Source organism: Oryzias latipes, chromosome 22 (assembly GCF_002234675.1).
Source record: "Oryzias latipes chromosome 22, ASM223467v1".
Lineage (NCBI taxonomy): Eukaryota > Metazoa > Chordata > Actinopteri > Beloniformes > Adrianichthyidae > Oryzias > Oryzias latipes.
This window is the reverse complement of record NC_019880.2, coordinates 14,834,572-14,853,300: the sequence shown is the minus strand read 5'-3', so window position 1 is coordinate 14,853,300 and position 18,729 is coordinate 14,834,572. Positions and strand designations below refer to the sequence as shown.

The following is an 18,729-nucleotide window of genomic DNA, read 5'->3' as shown; positions in this document are numbered from 1 at the left end:
TGGTTCATTTCAATACACATTATTTATTGATTTATACAAAATTAAACTGTGTTATTCTCTTGTTCATGAGTGATCCACGTAGAAATAGAAAGACATGAAAGGTTTCGACACATTTCCGTGTGAGAATACAAAGACTATGTGCAAAAGTGTTTCTCAGTTGTTTTGTGTCCTGCAGCATTACATGCTAGACCTGTGTGCTTTATCTAAGCAAACCAATGCAAATGCAGTTAAAGACATCATCCTCAGCAGTGACCCCCCCCCAAAAAAAAAAAAAATCTGTCACAATTCACAGAGGGTAAAATCAGAAATAAAGTCTCCACACCTGTGCCCTCACGCACACACGCACATCAATGCACTCACATTTCAGTGAATAAAATTAACATTTCAAAATAATTTTTATATAATTTACCGCTGCAAATCAGCCGGTGCACAGACTCAGCAGCCTGTCATTTTATTTACACGGTCAATTCAAGTCCATACTTAATTATGAAGCCTTATTTACAACTTCACATTATACAAACAACCAATAATGTCCTATGAAAATAAAGAATAAATATATTTATATATATATATATAAAAAGAACACGGTACTGGGGATATTTCCAGTAGCCTAACAGTAGCAGCTGGGCTTTTACCTACCCATTTATTATGCTAATAGGAGAGAATTGTCTTTCACATCCCAGTTAGGTATGTATTCAAGCATTCACATCAGGCCAGGTGTGCCTCCATTTGGCCATGCAAAGAGAGTGTTTCAGTCAGTTTATTCTCTAGTGAGTGTGCATAAAGGGTAGCTAGACTCTCACAATGGCCTATCATGTTTTTGCCCCTAATACCAGCTTTAAAAGCACACACTGCTGGCAACGGAGCCCACTAACAACACTATCTAGGATTTTTAGACTAGCATGGGTTTGGTTCATATATTTAAAAGGATTATTGATTTTTGCTGTCAGTGTATGCACCATGTTGTCTTGTGGTGAGTTGCACAAAATGTTACAAAAGGGGATCCGTGTTCTGGTCAAACTCAGCTGAAAGGTGAAGACTTGCATGCCGCCTTCAACTCACTCCTGAAAGGGTGTCTGACGGGCTTTGGACCTTGTCAGCCATATCTGTCAACTGCCGTCGCTCATGCTGCAAAATGCCGCCGGGGTTTGCTTCTCTGGAGCTGATAGCCCATTTTGCTGGTTCTAGAAGAACTAGAACCTACGCTCGTCTGAGGCAGGCCAGGCTGAAGTTTGATGTAAGAGGCTGTGCGCGGTCAGCAACGAGACATGCGCTTGCGATACTGCTCCACCAGTGGGACCAGACACTGCGGTGAGCCGCTCTGCAGCAGGAAGGGGTGCTCCAGCAAATCAGTGGCGCTGGCTCTCTCAAGGGGGTCTCGAGTTAGCATACGGTCCAAGAAGTGCTTTAAAACTGGAGAGACCTGGATCACAGAGCAATAGGTGCATTCAACTTCAACATTTGACTGAATTTGCTGTTTCAGACAGTAGCACTCATCACACCAAACCTATTTTCTGAAGCAATGCGTACATGAAAATGCATGCTCACATGAAGAAGTTCTGTAAGTGACCCTTCTTATACCTGGCTGATGTTTCGGACTGTTGGAGCTTGCTCATCTCTGAGCCTCTTCATTGCTGCCACAGGAGTTTCACTGAAATACGGGGGCTCTCCATCCACCATCTCAACCACCATGATACCCATCGACCACACATCAACCTGAGGCACAGAGAAAAGAGCTTTTCAGTGGGACACGGGTAAAAAACAAAGTTATATTTTGGAGAATTTTGGAGATTTTAAAACTTATGGACAATTGAAAAAAAATCATTGGACAAAGCTGGTATTTCCAGATGGCAATATTTTAATTAACGCAATATTTCTTGCTCATATTTTCTTGGTAGCAGGTTTCTTCACTGATGCATAGAATCAATCGATGAGTCACAATACTGAGATTTATCTGATATCGCATGTTTTCAAACATGAACTGTCCAACATCTGATACATAAATCTTTTTTTCTTTTATTCAAGATTTAACACAGTCTCTTCAGTTTTAGGGCTCTTTTTATTGTATTTATTTATTCATTTTTGCTTTTTCAAAGCACCCCTATCTTCGTTCTCTCATTTGACTGTGAAGTATTAAAGCAAAACAATTTTTAATTAATAAAAAAAAGAAACAGGGAAAACGCAGCTGACTTAGTATGAATACTTTTTTTATGTGCTTGAGTAAAGGGAAACAATGCGGATCAGAAAAACTTCTAATGTGAGTCAAGGTATCACAAAATGCTGCTGGAGTAGATGATTAAATGTAACTTGTTACTACACAGCTCTGCTGCATCCCAACAGTGTTCCCCAGTGTTGTTCTGTGTAACAGCTGAATATGGGCCTTCTCACCTCAGTGCCATATGGCGATTTGGAGATAACCTCCGGAGCCATCCAGTAAGGAGTCCCCACTAAGGATTTCCTCTTAGGGATATCCTTACTGATTTGAGCACAAAAGCCAAAGTCTGACAGCTTCACCTAATACATAAAATGAAATACATGATTTAAAAAAAAGGAAGACAGGAAGGAAGGAAGAAAAAGGACATAGTCTCTTACCCTTCCGTCCAGTGTGAGTAATATAGAGTCACTCTTGATGTCTCTGTGAATGACTCCCTGCGAGTGGAGGTAGGCCAGAGCCTGCAGAACTGCTTCACATACTGTGGCAATCTGCTCCTCACTCAGCCTGCAGAAACACACACATTTTTAACGAGCACACACACTGATTTCACATGTACAATTCACACATTTCCATTACTAGTCGCAGGCTGAAATTTATGAATCACTGAACACTATAGGCACCGACAAAGGGCGCAAGGTTCAGAACAATGACTCCCACTCAATAGAATGACGAATAGACATTCCTTTTCTGATGTTAATGGGATTCTGATTCTGAGCGTCAAATAAACAAGAAACTCAGACAGAAGGTAAAAGGCCAGTTAGAAGTAGAAAGAAACAAAGGGGGTCTCTGAAAATCAGGATAAAGGAAAACAAATGTGAAGAAAAAAACCTCTCAATACAAAAAAAAATATATTGTTTATAATGAAATTTTTTAAATGCGCCTAAACTGTCTGTAGCATCTTAGTTTAGTCAGTAAACAAACTACAAGACAGCAAGTTTCTTGTTTTTCTGGCTATAATATTCTTGGCAAGTACAGTTGTGTTATTTTTGAGCTAGCTTTGCAGAAATGATTTTATAATACTAAGATAGGACATTAAACCTTGACGTTAGCCTATAGATGTGGTCTTGTGTTGCAAATGTTAGTTATATTATGGTGAACAGACAAAGACTGGATCTCAGTTGTCAAACCAGGTTTTCATCTGGTGTGTCACACACAGCAGATTCATCTACAGATGACTTTGCAGCCAATACTACCCCCTTGTGGTAAATGTGGTTATTAGAAATGAAGTGCACAGTGGACAAGATTGGCAATTTTTTGGGAAACTTTCACTATCATGGTCTTACCTGGTTTCAGACACAATGTTGGTTAGCGCTCCACCCTGCAGGTACTCCATGATTACCCAAAGTTCCTCCTCTACCAGGGCAGACTTGAACATTTCCACCACGTTCTTGTGCTGATAATCCCTCATGATGACCACCTGTAAGAATAATAATTTTAACATCATGAATGATTCGGTGCTCTGCTGTTAGTTAACAAATCTGGGGCTGAAGGTTAATTTAAAAAAAAGTAATAAGTGGTTCTGAAAATGGCAAATGTGTACTTCAACTAGTTCCCGAACCTCATTGAAGAGCAGCTCCCGTCTTTGCTGTCGCCGCAGGTCCATCATCTTCACCGCCACTTGCCTTCCTGTGTGCTTTTCTGTAGCAATGCACACCACCCCTGTTGACCCCTCTCCAATCTTCACAAAGTTCTCCAGATAAGTCCTTGGGTCACCCTTGTCAACCACCATCTGCAAAGCTGCCTTGAACTGTTCGTGTGTCACCTTGGGTGGGTCTGGGGGCGGTCTGGGTGAGGGGTGTTGAGGTGGCCTAAAGGCAGGGGAGCAAGTACCTGGAGGACTGGTGGCTAATGAACCTGTGGGGGAAGGTCGGGGCTGGGAAGGACTGTCCTGTCGGGGGTAAGGAGGGTTTGGGCATCCAGAGTGTCTAAGAAAAGGCTCTGGTCCACTAGGCCTCAGACCCATGTTAGGAGAAAGACCTAGAGTGTAGCTGGCTGAAGAACGCACCGTCCGCTGAGGCCTGATTCCTCCAACCAGAGGACTGCTAGTGCCAGTGGGCAAAAAACCAGAGTGGTACCTCACAGTTGACTCCGCCTGAAGAATCACAGAAGATAGAGTGTAGAAGGAAGATTAAGGCACACAACCCTCTTAAACCTGCATGCAAATTCCCTTCTGCCTGCATCTGCTCCTGCTCCACCTCACCAAAAGAAAGATGGAGCTTAAAGTTCCACTCCATAAAGTGGCAGTAGTTCATCAGAAATACACCCCTGAGTTGTGGACAGTCATTTCCCATCTCCCCTTAGTTAACGCTCTCTCTTACTAGTTTACAGCATCTCATAACCCCATTACTGATGCAGCAAAAATTGTGAGCAATATTGGAAGTATCCAGCCGTACAGTTTTTGATCAGATGCCAGCTCAGACGAGGAAAATAAAGACGTAGATGGAACTATTTTCTGCTAGTAAATGCGTCAGAATGGAGTGGAGCAGGAAGTTTGTGGCACGCCAACTATAGCACCTTCGTCACAGCTACAGGCTTTTCCAACAGCATTTTTCGCCGGCTCCTGAATCAACATGATTTGAATAAAGAAATTATCAGAAATTCTGTTTTAATCTTAATTTTGTTTATACATGTTCTCCTAAAACCAGTCAAAACTTTTTCTCACTGACATGTCTTAACCTCGTCGTCAAACGAGTTTCTGATTATTTCAATAAACGACACTTGACACATTTATTGAAACCATCAATAAGCGTGTCAAGTCATTTATCAAATCATTAATAAATTACTTGATACATCTTATATACAAAGGGACATATTGTTTGTTCTATAGATAATTTAACAATGAAACATTTAAATACCACAAAATATACTTACTTTTAGGTCATAGGAGGAGAAAGGCCTGCCTGGGCTGTTTTGTGGATGCATGTACATTGGTAGGTTGGGGCGTAGTTCTGCAGTGACCGCTCCTTGATCTCCATACGCCTGCTGCACACTCATCACAGGGGTGTAGAAACAAGCTACAGGTCTCTGATTTGGTGGTAGTCCCCTGGGCAGCTGGAAATCTCTTTTCCAAAGCACTCTTTCCTGAGGACTCCCTACCTCCCCACTCATAAAACCCCCTTGACTTGGTGGTGGGATGCTCTGAGACTGCAAAGAAGGTCCTTCCCTAGAGCTTACTCCAACTTCATAGGTGGATGTGGCCTTTGGCAAAATTCCATTTGGCTGCAGAGTGATGCTCTTCTTCATGCCCAAGTAAGGGGTGTTTGTCTCACTGTGGATATTCCTGGCTTTTTCCCTCCAATGGTCCTGATCTCCATCGTCATCGTCTTCATCGTCGTCTTGCGTCAGACCCTCATACTGATAGACGTCTCCCTCATTCACCTCTCCAAGCCTTCCCAGAGACTGAGCTCTCTTCCTGGCCGATGGGCTACTCTTCCTCAGAGAGTTGGAGCTGGTCACAGAGAGACGGCTCATGTCATTGATCATGGCTGCGATGTAGTCTCCGTGACCAATCATGCTCCCACGTACTATGGTCTGAAAGGAGAGATTCATCACACTCTGATAGCCACCATTGCATTAAATAGAGATATCAGGCTAAAGGGGAGAAGAAGAATGACATAATTATTGCTCAGAGGCGAGTTAAATTTAAACTGGGGAATGTGTAAAGGACATACTTGTCATTCCTCAAAGACAGTGGCTCACAATACACTGACACACACTCATAGCATAGACGGAGCCTTTATGGCTGCTCTAGATATTCCTGATAACTCCTTTCAAGATCTTTGAAGTATTATGAACATTTGGCAGGCATGCAAAAAGCCCAAACCTGCCCTGACATAAAATGATCAGACAAGCCTTAGATGTTTTGCCAAAACAGTAAGACTGAATTCACGGAGGCTTATTAGTCTCGAGGTAGAGTCATGTTCAGTTCACAGTCAGTCAACGGCCTCTCTTGTTTCTGTGGCTCAAAGCCATTACATCCACAAAGGGGATGGAGGTCAAATGACATCCCGGCTACTGTGGCACCTCTGTGACAGGAGAGGTTGGCAGGTGATAATGGCCATGGGAATGTTTGCTCGTTTAAAGCATGCTACAATTTGTTTAAAACAACAACCCTGTCTGTTTAGAAACCCTTTCTCAGTGTCCTTTTCCAAATGAAACCAAACAAATCTTGCTTTTGTCACAGAGCTTTTCTGTTACGGCACATTTCTCCATGTGTTTGTTTGAGGCCTTTTTGCAGTGCATGCCCCCAGTATATTGATGACACCTCCAAAAACTATAAATCTGACCTAAATGCTGGTTCAGTAGTTCTCATGTTACACAGCACTAATCGCCATCACATCGTGCAGTTTTTTATTTTTCTGGAGGGCCATAAAAAGAATCGACGGTGCGCTCTGTGAAGCGCGGAAACCCTGATCTGCAGGCTGAATCACTCACAGGCATTTCCTTTGCTGTACCTGCACTTTTTATTTGACATCTGTGGGAAGGCACCCTGTACTGTTATTAATTGCCTGCATGCAGTAATAAATCTTATGGTCCCCGGCATTGTACAGTTAGTGTACACAGCAGTCATTAGCCAAGCCCCGTGATAGATAAGAGAGCAACAAGATGGGGAGAGCAGCAGTAATTCTACGCTGTCATCAGGGGATTATGGCGTTTTCTGAGACAGCAGAATAGCTCAGTATCACTGAAATGATCAAACTGGCAGCACGCTTTTATTTGTCTCTGATTTGGAGTTTCAGCTCTTGCCAGACTGCGTCCCGAATGCTCTGCCACTCATCAATTCAGTTCAAATAAAGGACAGAGAACAAAAATTACCTTTTTTGGTCTCAGCTCTACTTCTGTGATCCTGGAGGGGTCCACCATGGGTTTGGGTCTGCGGAGGTTTTCTATCAGGCTTTGCCATTGGGTCGGCAGGCCGACAAAGCAGCCTCTTTTGGCATCGAATGAGGTGTGGACGCGGTGCTCAAAGTTCTTTGGCGCTGATATCTCAGGCCTCTTCTTTTTTTTCTTGCGAAACATTTTTAGGTCTACAAGGACAGCTGCTCGCCAGCCTCAAAATCTCCCTGTTGAGAAAAAAAAACATTCTGATTAAAAGAAATGCAAAAGAGATCCAATCAGATCGATCCGTCTGACGCAAGTTGATAATCAAAATGAATCAACCTATACTATTCTGAAATACAAACAAATTGATTATGTCGATATTAGAAAAAACCCTTTGGATTCAGGGACGGAAGGTTTGTTTTACTGTGACGTAAAAACGACCAAGTGCATCACAGCAGATAACACACACGTGATGGCAGTAAAAAATGATCAAGCCATCATTACAGTCCAATGTGTGGAAACACTTTGAATAAAGTATGCAAAGAAATGTGACCATAAAGTTTGGTAGAATGTTCTAATAATATTCCCCTTTGGATTATTGTGATGTGGAAAACCAGCAGTGGGCTGAACTTTATGAAGCAAAAATGTGAATGGATTTGACATTAATTCTTGTTCACTTGTTTGTTTGTACACACATTAAATTTACACTCGAATATTTTGCAAGAAATACAAGGAATCTGGAAAACTCCACCTGCACTGTTCAGAACCCAGGTATTTATCTCTGAGTCACAAAGGTTGGATTTCTGGCTAAAGATATCCTTGGTCGATTTTAGGTCTGTGGATCTGATCGTTCAAAATGAACCAATATCAACTATGAATTACATAGATTGTCAACAATAAATTATGATACGAATCGAATCATTGTTAAAATCGATTGTAACACCCCAGATTGTACTGTTATTACATGCAGATTACGAATACAATCTTTCTCCTTTAAAACCAGCAAGTTTCTTGTGCATTGCAGACAATGCAAACAGAATTTGGCTGTTTCTGTGTCCTGCTGGCTGTCCCATGCTTGATTAGTTGAAAACAGCTTCAAGGATATTGGATGGATTTGTAAGCACATGTGTAATGAAGGATATCGGGTCAATTAGAGCTTATTCGTTTTGTGTCCTTTTACGGATGAGCACACGGTTGGGCTGACCAGCACCCAAAGGCTTTCTGTGCATTTACAAAATGAAAAAAAAAGCACTCACACATATGTGTATATACAAACAAAAAATGTTGTGGGAAGCTATCCTTTATAGCTTCCTCCACAAGCTTTTCATATCCTAATTAGTAGCTTGTATGCCCTTGATTTCAGGGAGGGCAACCACTTAATCTTCACCAAGCCACCAATCCAGGTTTACTGTGAGTGCAGCTTCACTTTCCATTCTACTGGAGGGAAATAATTAAATACAGCTCATTTAATTTGCTTAGCAAGAAAGCTGTACGATGAGATAACCACCCGCATATAAATCTTAAGATGATTATGGATACAGCTTTAAGTAGCTTGCATTAATGCACACACACCTCTAATTGTTCATTCTGGATTGGAACTTTGTCCAGGGTCTTGGTTCATAAATTCTCTCTTATTGTCACAATATTCACTCTCACCAAATAGTAACAGGATTCACTGTTGTCTAGGTGATAAAACAACAAGACCCATATTTAAGATGAAGACAAGCTTTGCCTGATGCTGTTCATTTAAAACAAAAAAAAAATAGTTGTGGTTGAGTATGTCACAGTCAAACAGTAAAAAAAAAATTGACTGAAGTCTGAAAAGTGAGGGTCTTATGCTGCCAAAAGAGACTTTCTCATAAACTGACGTAAATCTTTTTGCTGCAACACGTTTTTTGTATAGAAGATCAAAAGTGACAAAAATAGTTAAATTAATCATTGAGTATAATAACTGTATGGGTCATTGCAGATTAATTATTCACTTATAGGCATTTAAAATGTCTAGAAAACACTAACAACATCCCAAATGATTAAATAAAGTTAATTAATTGTTTTAAAATAAATATATAAAGTATTTTATTATCTGCTTCATCACAATCCTTTGACAAAGCAAATAATAATAGCACAGCACAATGATATAGCATTAACATTTCCATTTTAGAAAATATTCTGCACATGTTTAAAACGGCTACATATGTGTCTAAAATCTGTATTATTAATTAATAAATAACGGAAATAGTTGAATTTTAACTTTACACCTAACCCTTTACTTACACAGCTTGGTTAGCTACAAAATAAGACGTTTATGAGCTTTGTTTACAACTCCTGTTGTTTTATCATTATTACATTTTATTTTTAAACGCTACTGTGAAGGAATTTAAATTCAGCAGGTTCAATTCTAGGTTCACTTTGTCACATTTTGCAAGAAAAGGCATCTGGTGTAAAACAATATTTTTAATGAATGCGTAAATTACGTCTCTGAGGCAACTGCTGATAGTGGGAAGCAGATGAAGTAAAAAAAATGTAATTGATTTTCATTGGGTTTTGCCACTTTTTGCCCTCCATTCATGTGGGAAATAAAGTAGAAGCCCTTTAAAACATTAGATGTTTAGTTTGAAGTCACTAAATTGTTAAAGTGTCTATACATACATATATATATATATATATATATATATATTATATATATATATATATATATATATATATATATATATATATATATATATATATATATATATATATATATAAAGTTAAGATAATTTATGTAATGTGTAAAATGCTGGTTTTCCTTTTTTAATGCAGGCCTTTACAAGCTGAAGAGCCACAGGGGACCTGTGTCCCAGAAGAGATTTAGGCTCAGTGACACCCTCCCAATGCACTCCTTAATGAGTTTTGCATCCCTCCTCGACCCAGTATGTGATCAAGTCGCAACCTTTCCTCTTAGCACTTTGAACCCTAAGACCAACATGTCGCTAATCTGTGTCAGTGGAGCCTGTTGTGAGATATGCCGGTGACTAACACATGCCATTCACCCTGCTGCATCACTAGAGGGTAGAGCAAGGTCAGGACCACCAATCACATGAGCCAAGCGCCGTTTCAGTGTAGAGAAAGAGGGGTGGGGGTCCTGCTCAGAGAGATGTGTCACCCTCCAAGGATAATTCAACCACAAGGCTAATATGTTAAGTGTTGCATAAATGTATCACTCTGTGCTCTCCCCATGTACAAATTTTGATGCCGGGTAAGATGTTAATTCTATCCGACAGGGACATTATGGTGGGAGAAGAGGAGCCGCAGCTCAGACCTGGGAGTATGTGGGAGCATTTTCATTTCCACAAACACGGGAAAGCTTTTAACCACCAATTCCCTGTTACAAAAAAAGAGGAAAACCAGAGAAAACAGACTGCAAAGCAAAGATTGCTATCTTTTTCCCCCCTCTCTGTTTCACATGCAGGTATCTGCTTAGCTTGCTGTTCAGGGAGGAGATCCTGGCATTGCATGAACAAATATTTACACATTAACACTCAAGTAATCCTTTACAAACAGTTGAATCGATATTTGCTGGAGAGAAAATGCAAGCTACAGTCCTGTACTGTCACCAATAAGATGCTACCAATATTAATGGGCAAGATGGTTTATGTCTCTAAAATGTGAAGATGATTCAACGACTCAAGTCTGTGTACACACAGACAACAGAACAAATTCAGAAGTTGATGAGTTTATTGATTTACAAGGTTTAATCACATGCATCTGACCCCATCATGACCTCTTAGACTCAGTCATGCCTCTGACAGTTTTGATCACGGCACTTCATTGATTTCTTCCCTGGTTGGATTGCCCACTGAATTTGTGCGGCGTATAATCCAGCTTTCAGGTCACATCCCTCAAAACAGCTGGGACCTGACCCTGTGCCTCACTGGTTTATGTTGAATCCATCAAAGTGCTGAGGCAAAACTCAACTGCTTAGTTGCCGTCAGGAATACAAAGAGCCAGAGAAGATGAGATCATCTGAAAAAATCTGCTAAGGGCAGCACTATTTCATTTGCCCAATTTTGCGCTGCAGCAACCAAAAAAGTGAGATCCAAATGACTGAAAGCTAAAAAGCAATTCGTTCACAAAAAGCGCGAAAGGATTGATAAAAAAACTGTAAATAAACCCAACTTTCCCCAATATTCTCCCAACTCAATCCAAGTTTAAATGTCCAAGCCTTACCCCAGACTAGATGGAGCTTCTTCACCTTGGCCACTCATATGATGCAGTCATTTACCCGGGCAATCCATATGCTTCCCGCGGACAACACGCCATGCCTTCCTCTCATGTTTAAATCACCCTGAGCAGGAGTTGTGGTTGAGTGGGAGGAGATTGAGAGATAAAAGATACTGGATTTGCTCAATGTTAGAGCTGCGGGCCATGATGATTTTTTTATCTGCCCTGATTTCTGCTCCTTTCCCTTTTTTTTTTTTTTTTTGTTGGCGTGCGTGCAGAAATGTAGCAAATGTGCAGGTGACTGTGCTTGCAGGATTAGTATTTTATTCAGCCCTTCAGTGATCTAATTTTAGTACACATCATCCCCCTCTCCTCTCTAGTACCACACGCCTGTTTATTTTGTGCTAGATTCATGTCAAACAGTGAGGTGAGGACGAGAAATGGTAGATATCCTCTTTTTTTGTTGTTCATAAATGCACGTCTAACAATAATCCTGCTCTACAGAATCACAGGAGCTGCATAGACACTGTTTCATATAACAGGATAAAAAACATAAATGTTGTTCTGTGGTGCTTTAAGATTAAGCATGAAGGGCTTAGAGATTGTTCTTCCATCATTATTTTGTCCTTTTTTGAAATGATGCTTCATTTTAGAGGGGTAGCAAAGACTTCCAGATTTGAGCATACAGGTTTTATTAAAAAGCATAAAAAGTGCAAGGCACAGGAGATAACTGATCTGAGCATGGTTTGGGATTTAGCTCATGTCTAATTTCTCTTCGGAATGGCCTTGACGGGCATGGATTCCAAAAAGGAAATAACAGGCCGCATCCATAGACAGGGAAAACAAGGTGCTGCAATGCATATTTTGCTTTGGTGATCTGATGTTCCACAGTAGACTTAAAGTCCCACTACCCCCTCTATCGTAAAGTGGTCTTTTAACTATGATTATGCTGTTTTCCGACTAAATAAAAAAGACCTGTGTCGTTTTTCTAGGACATAGTTTCTGCAGAGCAGCAGTAGTAGTCACCTCTGAGTTGTGGGTGGGACTGTTGGCGTGGAGTAAGCCTGCTCCCTTCCCATCATCCCTTTGTTTAGACTCTCTCCTGCTAGCTTACAACCCCTCACAACCCCAACCTAACATTACTGGTGCAACAAAAATGGCGAGCAATATTGGAGCTATCCAGCCGTACAGTGAGTCAGATTCCAGCTCAGACAAGGAAAACAAAGACGTACATGGATCTGTTTGTCTGCAAGTGGACGCATCCAAATAGAGAGGAGCAGAGAGCTTGTGGTTTGGCGTAATAACGTGTTCATCACATTTACAAGCTTTTTCCAACTGCTTTTTTTTTTGGCGTCTGCTCCTGTTTCACAACAATTTGAAGAAAAAAAGAGAAATGCAATTTTAAGCTTAATTTTCTTTAACTACTGCATGTCCTCCACTATGACAAAATGCCACAAAAACGCGCTTAAAACACCAAAAACACAAAAATTGTTATCAGTGGGTTTTTAAAAAACATAAACAAAGAATCAAATCTTCACCATTAATCAAATCATGGTCAGTTAATTTAAAAGTTTTGGCAGTTAGTTGACGGTGCTGATGTTTTGTTGTTTCCTTTGAGCAGTCAGCAGTTTTCCACAAATTCTAAAACATCCAAACATCTGTACTTCATTCAGTGAAAATAAAGGAAAGAGCACAGGGGTAAAGCCAGTGAAGGAAGCAAAAGAAAATGAATAGCTGTGTTTGAATTTTTTCAAATGACAGCAGTTGTCTTTGAAGTATCTCTATCTGTTATAAGCGGTAAGGTCCTTAGGTCGAGCACACCCAAGGGCAAATGAAATGGATGCTATAGACTGGTAACAGAATATAATCTGTTGGTAGCAATAATCTGGATGTAGCTGAGAGCAAGTTTCAGGAAAATAGCATGAAACAACACTGATAGAAATGGCAGAATATCCATATTGTATCTGTTCTCTTCTGTCTGTGAAGGGATTTAGCTGGCCCTCGTAAGGAGAGCTCACTGTACTTGGAAATAACATCATGCTTTACCTCAAACCTTTGCAGGAAGTCATGCAAGCAGGAAATGTTAGAAGCCGTGATCAGAAGGCTTGTCTGGTATTTGCTAACTTTATTTCTAGGTAGGAGAAATCCTGTGGTTGTGAAGCGTGTCTGCACTCGAAAATACACACTTTGTACAATGTCTGAGCCAAACGATATGCAGTTTTTCAAGGACAGATATCTTGTGAAAGGCTGCTCCCCTCTCCTGTGTTCTTATTGACAGATGAGTGGAGGCAAAGAGAGGATGAACACTCAGCTGTTGTCACAGGGAAACAGAAGAGAGTACTTAGAAAATGGATGCTGATCATATTTGTCAGTGAACATTACGGTTTTGGTCTCATCTGGAGGCACATGGATGCTGTTGGCATCCTTCATCCATCATGTCTTCTATAGTAAACTGGTGACAGAAAAAGGGACTTCAGCAGTGCACACTTGCATCAATACACTGCATGCATCATCTTGTCACCTGACATGATGACACTGATTCCACTCGATGAGAAAATTGAAAACTAGTTTGTTGTTCCTGCTCTGAGGACATAACGGCACCTTAAAAGCCGCCGCTGCGCTGCAGACCACAAACAAATATTGATGGTGATGCTGTAAAAACAACTCCTGCAGCATCTCAGGATCTTTATCTGATCTGGATGTTCACACAAAAACAAGCCGTCAGGTCAGCTTGTATCTTCATGCAATGTAACTGTTTGCATTTTATAATCTGAACAGTGTCTGAACAGACACGCAGCACTGACCATCACTCCACTTAATTAAAGATCCTCTTGGCTCTCCCACATACTTTGAGTGGTTGACAATAAATACAGCATTTTCAACTTTTATTAATGCATCTAGCTTCAACAGTGCTTATGGTTGGTTTGGTTTATCGATATTAGAAAATGCAATATTGATTCATCACATCCATGTATTGATTTTTCTTTTTGTAATTTCTGTCCAAGCAGAAAATGCAATTCTTCATTGATTTTTTAATGTGGAAATTCTTTATTTTTCCATGAAAGGTCTGTCTTTTAATCACTTTCAATCACTGGTTATCTTTAACTCCTTTACTTTAACAACCAAACTGGATGGAAATGAAAAGCAACAACAATATGTTTAATTAAATAGTGTTGAATTGTTAATCAATTTGAATAGTGAACTTGTAATTCAAAATCAAGAAAAAAGCACTGAGGTATTTGCTTTTTAAATAGTTTTTCTTTAAGTGTGGATCTGAGCTATATATTTACAGCACAGATAAAAGGACTTTATCATGCAAGTCCTCTTTTTTGTTTTTTTACTTGGAGCTTGATAAGGCACAGCCTGGGAAGATGGTACATTAGGAATGCGCTGTGCGAACACTGCATGATGCAAACATTGCCGAACACGACGGTGAATTCTGCAGGTGTGTTCACCAGGATTTGAGAGGGTGCTATCACTTCTTGTCCTGTTAGTATTGGGTCTGTTTCTTCTGCAGTCTGTGCTGCCTGACAGTTCATGTGTCATTGGGAGCCTGCAAAACAATAAGCTGAAGCGCCAAGCAACCTCTTAAAAAATATATTTAAAAACAAAAACAAAAAAAGCTAAATCTTGAAGATGTTGGACACACCAACTTCATTAAAGCAGATTTTCAGCTTCATGTGACAGCTTTTCTTTGTTGCCTCCTCTTCCTCCTCAGTCATGAACACAGATTTTACTTCAAGTTACATCATCCTTAGCGGTTTACAGAACCTACAGCCTATTTTTGATCCCACAGAATCTATAAAACATTTCGGCTCGTCCGCAGAGAGCTCCTGCCTGCTGTTGGTGGGACTGTGCACAGATAACAGGTGACGTTATAAAGTCAGGATCAATAACTGTTTTTGGTTGTGACGCTGTCAGTGAGAGTGAAGTCCATTGTTGATGCCAAAGCTCTGGACGGCAGCTGCAATCCATACTCTTCCTTTAAACACCTTACCCTTAGATTGATTTTCACTTGACACTTTGCATTTAATAAAGAGACTTACAGAGAGACTTTACAAACCAACTTTACCCTACGCTGAGAAGAGATCTTCCTACTTTGGCTTAATTAGCATCAAAGAGTCCAGATCACTGTTTTGAAATTTTTAAATCAATGCAAACTTTTAATCTACAGGTTCCACTGCATAGAAAAACCTCATATATCTGTTTCCTACTGTTTTTTCTTAGGTTACTATTTTTAGCTTCTTCAAAAGACTCTCAAACAAGCACTCACTAGAGGACACGGTCGTAAAAACAAGAAGCATCCCTCAAGAATGCATAAAGCAGTACCGATCATCTTCAAAAAGTGATTGATAGAGGAAAATGTTAATAGTATTTGATCATTTTTAAAGGCAAGAAGATTGTGAGGAGGAGGGTGAGCATCATCTCTTCTGAGATCTGGTCCATAACTGGAAGCCTCCAGCATCCGACTCGCCTGTGCCTTTTTCTCCATTTCTCCTTTCATCTGCATCTGGCTGAGCTGCATTCTGCTCACAGCCTTTGCATCTCTTTCTTCCTCCACCATGGGTTCACGTCAGGCGTACACTAGCTCGCTTATTATCAATGACATCTCATTCCTACCCTTCCCACCTTTACCCCCACTCATCGTGGAAAGAGAGGACGCAGGGCTCTGGAGGTACAAGTCATTGTTAGAGGAGAAACAAAAAAAGCAGTTATTCCTTCTTACCTTTCTGTCTAGTGAAGAGGAGAGCTCTCCTCCAAGAGGGGTTGGAAGCAGGAGTGTGCACATACACACTATTGTACACTCATATACTCACATTCAGACACACACTCACGGCCATAAACCGCTCTCACACACACCACGACGAGGAGGGCTGGCTTTCAAGCAGGAGCACACTGCAGGCTGCCGCTTGCCTGGGAAAGCCTGATGCGTTCCTCCCTCCAGGCACACGCTGCCATCTCAAAGGCTCTTTGTTGGAGCTGATTCATCCCCGGCTCTGTGGCTGAGTGCTGCGCTGAGTACCGGTGTCTGCTCCTACAGACACGGTGGAAAGCAGGGACAAAGTCATGAAAAGGAAAGGCAGCATCCAGGAGAAGGGAATATCACCAGCACATATAGCTCCATCCATCCACCCCCTTCCCTCTTTCTCTCCTTCTTAAGCTTGCCCGTCTCTTACAAACACCCCCTCCCACCTCCCTCTCTCTTTATCACTTCCCTCCTTCACCGCCTCCTCCCATTCCCTCATTGGGTTGCAGGAGAACTGATAGCTGTGTGTGTTTATGTCATTTTGCGTGTGTGTGCGTGTTAAGCTGGTTTCCGGTGACTATTAGGCAAGGGCAGCTCCTCCACATCTCATCACCTGAGATGCCCCCCACCCCCACCACCCCACCACCACCACCGTCCCTCAATGTGGGTGACATGAGAACACATGGGCTGTTTCACCCACTTTGCTGCTGTTCAGTCAAATGCAATATCTATGGAGGGGCAGTCAGGGATGGCAGATGGCAAAGGGGGGGGTTGCTGTATCCGGATGATCATAAAGGGGGTGTGGGACCACTTTTATTCAAAAAGCAATTCTCATCCCAGCCTCACAACCTTTTCTTTTGTTTTATTTTTTTATTTTTTTGACCCAAAAATCATTGTAGATGAGTTTCAACTGGCTGCTTCTGTCCTCCATCCAGATCTGGCATCATTAGTCGAGTAAAACATTCCCCTTTCGTTTCACTACAATCATTTCCTGAATAATTCATAGAGCTGCTAGGACAAGACTCAAAGCAGGAAGATGTATTAGGGTCAAGTCGTGCAGAAATTGCATCAAAGAGTGAGTCAGATTTAGGGCATGCATGCAACATGAAAGTATTTACCAAGATGCAAGAACAGACTAGAACCGTGATGTTCCTTCTAACCAATAAAACAAAGTCATGTGAAAATACCCCAATCTGCAAGCAATGGGGCGATTTCCTGTTGGTAGGGTGGAATGGAAGCGCTCCAGTAAATCACCAAGAAGCAAAAATCTTTGTTGTCATCATCCTGATGCTCATGTTTGCTGGTGCAGCTATATTTTACTGTCTTGCTTTGCATATTTGATGTGGTTATTTTGGGATCAGAGCTGTGAAGACTACTAAAACTGTTTCGTAACATGTCCCCATTCTTGATGCTTGTCACAAAAAGGATTTAATTTCCCCAAACCAGCTGAGCTGAGTCCTTCAACATAACTGACAAGTCAAAATCCTAACTAATAAAACTCTGAAAGGATTTTAAGATGGATTTCTGCAAATGTTAGAGCATCCATTTTTCCTGAGCAGCACCACACCATGTAATTTATGTTTATGATTGTGCTACTGCAATTGGTAATTGGGTATAGTTAAAAATATTTCAAAATAAAAAATATGGTTATGATGGTAGATAGAGCAAAAGTCAAGATGTCTTGACATTAATCAAGCCTTTCGGAATACTATTTCTTCTTATCCTATAGGTTGGGATGAAAGCATGAGAATTGTAATATTTGTCACAAGGGATCATCTTATGAGGCAACAAAAATAGTTTCTTGTTGTTCCATTATCCTTTATTCAATGTGTCTGTATTAATAAAGCAAAAAACATGGGATTTATTGTGATATGATTAGCATTTCTTTTAGACTTTTAAATACTTTATTTATTTGACTATAAAATAACTCCTGTAATTCTTCCCCCTTTCCCACATCATACAGTTTCTTTAACTTGTTTTTATAATGTAAACAAAATGCTTAGTGGTACAATTTCTGACAAGGCAATCCATATCAGTAAATAAAGCAGAATTATATAGGTTTATTATATCATTATTAACTGATTATTTTAATTAAATCTAAAATGTTTATGTTCCATTATTCTGACAATAAGTTGGCTTTGTTCTTGTTGTTAAATATTAATGTAGGCGTTCTAAAATAATCACAAGTGAAGATGACAGGAATTTAATGTTTTGTGTTACCACAAATACAAAACAACTGCAGGAAAAATTAAATAATTATGTTTGTTAGATCTGTGATGCACTTGAGGAAAACATAAAAACAACTTATTAAATATGAATCGGAAATATTAAGGTTTCTGAAATCCACATCTGTGCATCTTTTCTCCTCTTTTCCTTTCCTCCATTTTCCTATTTTCTACATTAAACAATTTTAACAAAAAAGAGGTAAAGTAACAGCAGAAAGGGAGAAAACCTTCCAAACAAAGTTGTGCTTCTGTCCCAGCATGCAACACGGATGCCCTTTCATTTTCTGTACCCATCATCATTTAAAAATATAACAAAAACAGATTTCTTTCTTTAACATTTCTTTGTTTTATCTCAGAACAAACTAAAATTGTGATTTGTCAAATATTTGAATAAAGAGGTGTAAAAAAAAAACTTACAACAGTGTGATTCTGCATGTTTCTTCAATATTTTTAATAAAAAAAAAAGGTTTGCTCAAAAACGTACTGATAAACTTTGTATTGATAGATTATTAATGTAT

The 18,729-nt window shown here is 40.2% G+C and overlaps 1 protein-coding gene across 2 annotated transcripts; it reads right to left on the bottom strand.

Annotated features, from left to right (window-relative positions):
- Positions 1 to 3: 3 nt before the first annotated feature.
- pak6 (p21 (RAC1) activated kinase 6) lies at positions 4 to 16,407 on the bottom strand. Of its 2 annotated transcripts, XM_011490468.3 has the most exons (9): positions 15,966 to 16,407; positions 7,031 to 7,278; positions 5,087 to 5,746; positions 3,774 to 4,307; positions 3,499 to 3,632; positions 2,593 to 2,719; positions 2,389 to 2,514; positions 1,582 to 1,716; positions 4 to 1,423 (listed from the first exon to the last, which is right to left on the bottom strand). In XM_011490468.3, exons 2-9 carry the CDS (start codon positions 7,232 to 7,234, stop codon positions 1,256 to 1,258), a joined length of 2,088 nt encoding a protein of 695 aa, XP_011488770.1. In that variant the 5' UTR covers positions 7,235 to 7,278; positions 15,966 to 16,407; the 3' UTR covers positions 4 to 1,255. The 2 variants fall into 2 exon arrangements, with proteins under 2 accessions (XP_011488770.1, XP_020569204.1); XM_020713545.2 differs by lacking the exon at positions 15,966 to 16,407 and having other exon boundaries at positions 5,087 to 5,806; positions 7,031 to 7,136.
- Between the last annotated feature and the right edge of the window lie 2,322 nt (positions 16,408 to 18,729).

Coding starts and splice junctions, on each gene's coding strand:
- pak6 (XM_011490468.3), bottom strand. CDS start 7,234: ATGTTTCGCAAGAAAAAAAAGAAGAGGCCTGAGATATCAGCGCCAAAG. Junction 4,308..5,086: donor TCTCCTCCTATGACCTAAAA/GTAAGTATATTT, acceptor GTGATTCTTCAG/GCGGAGTCAACTGTGAGGTA. Junction 2,515..2,592: donor TACTCACACTGGACGGAAGG/GTAAGAGACTAT, acceptor TTTATGTATTAG/GTGAAGCTGTCAGACTTTGG.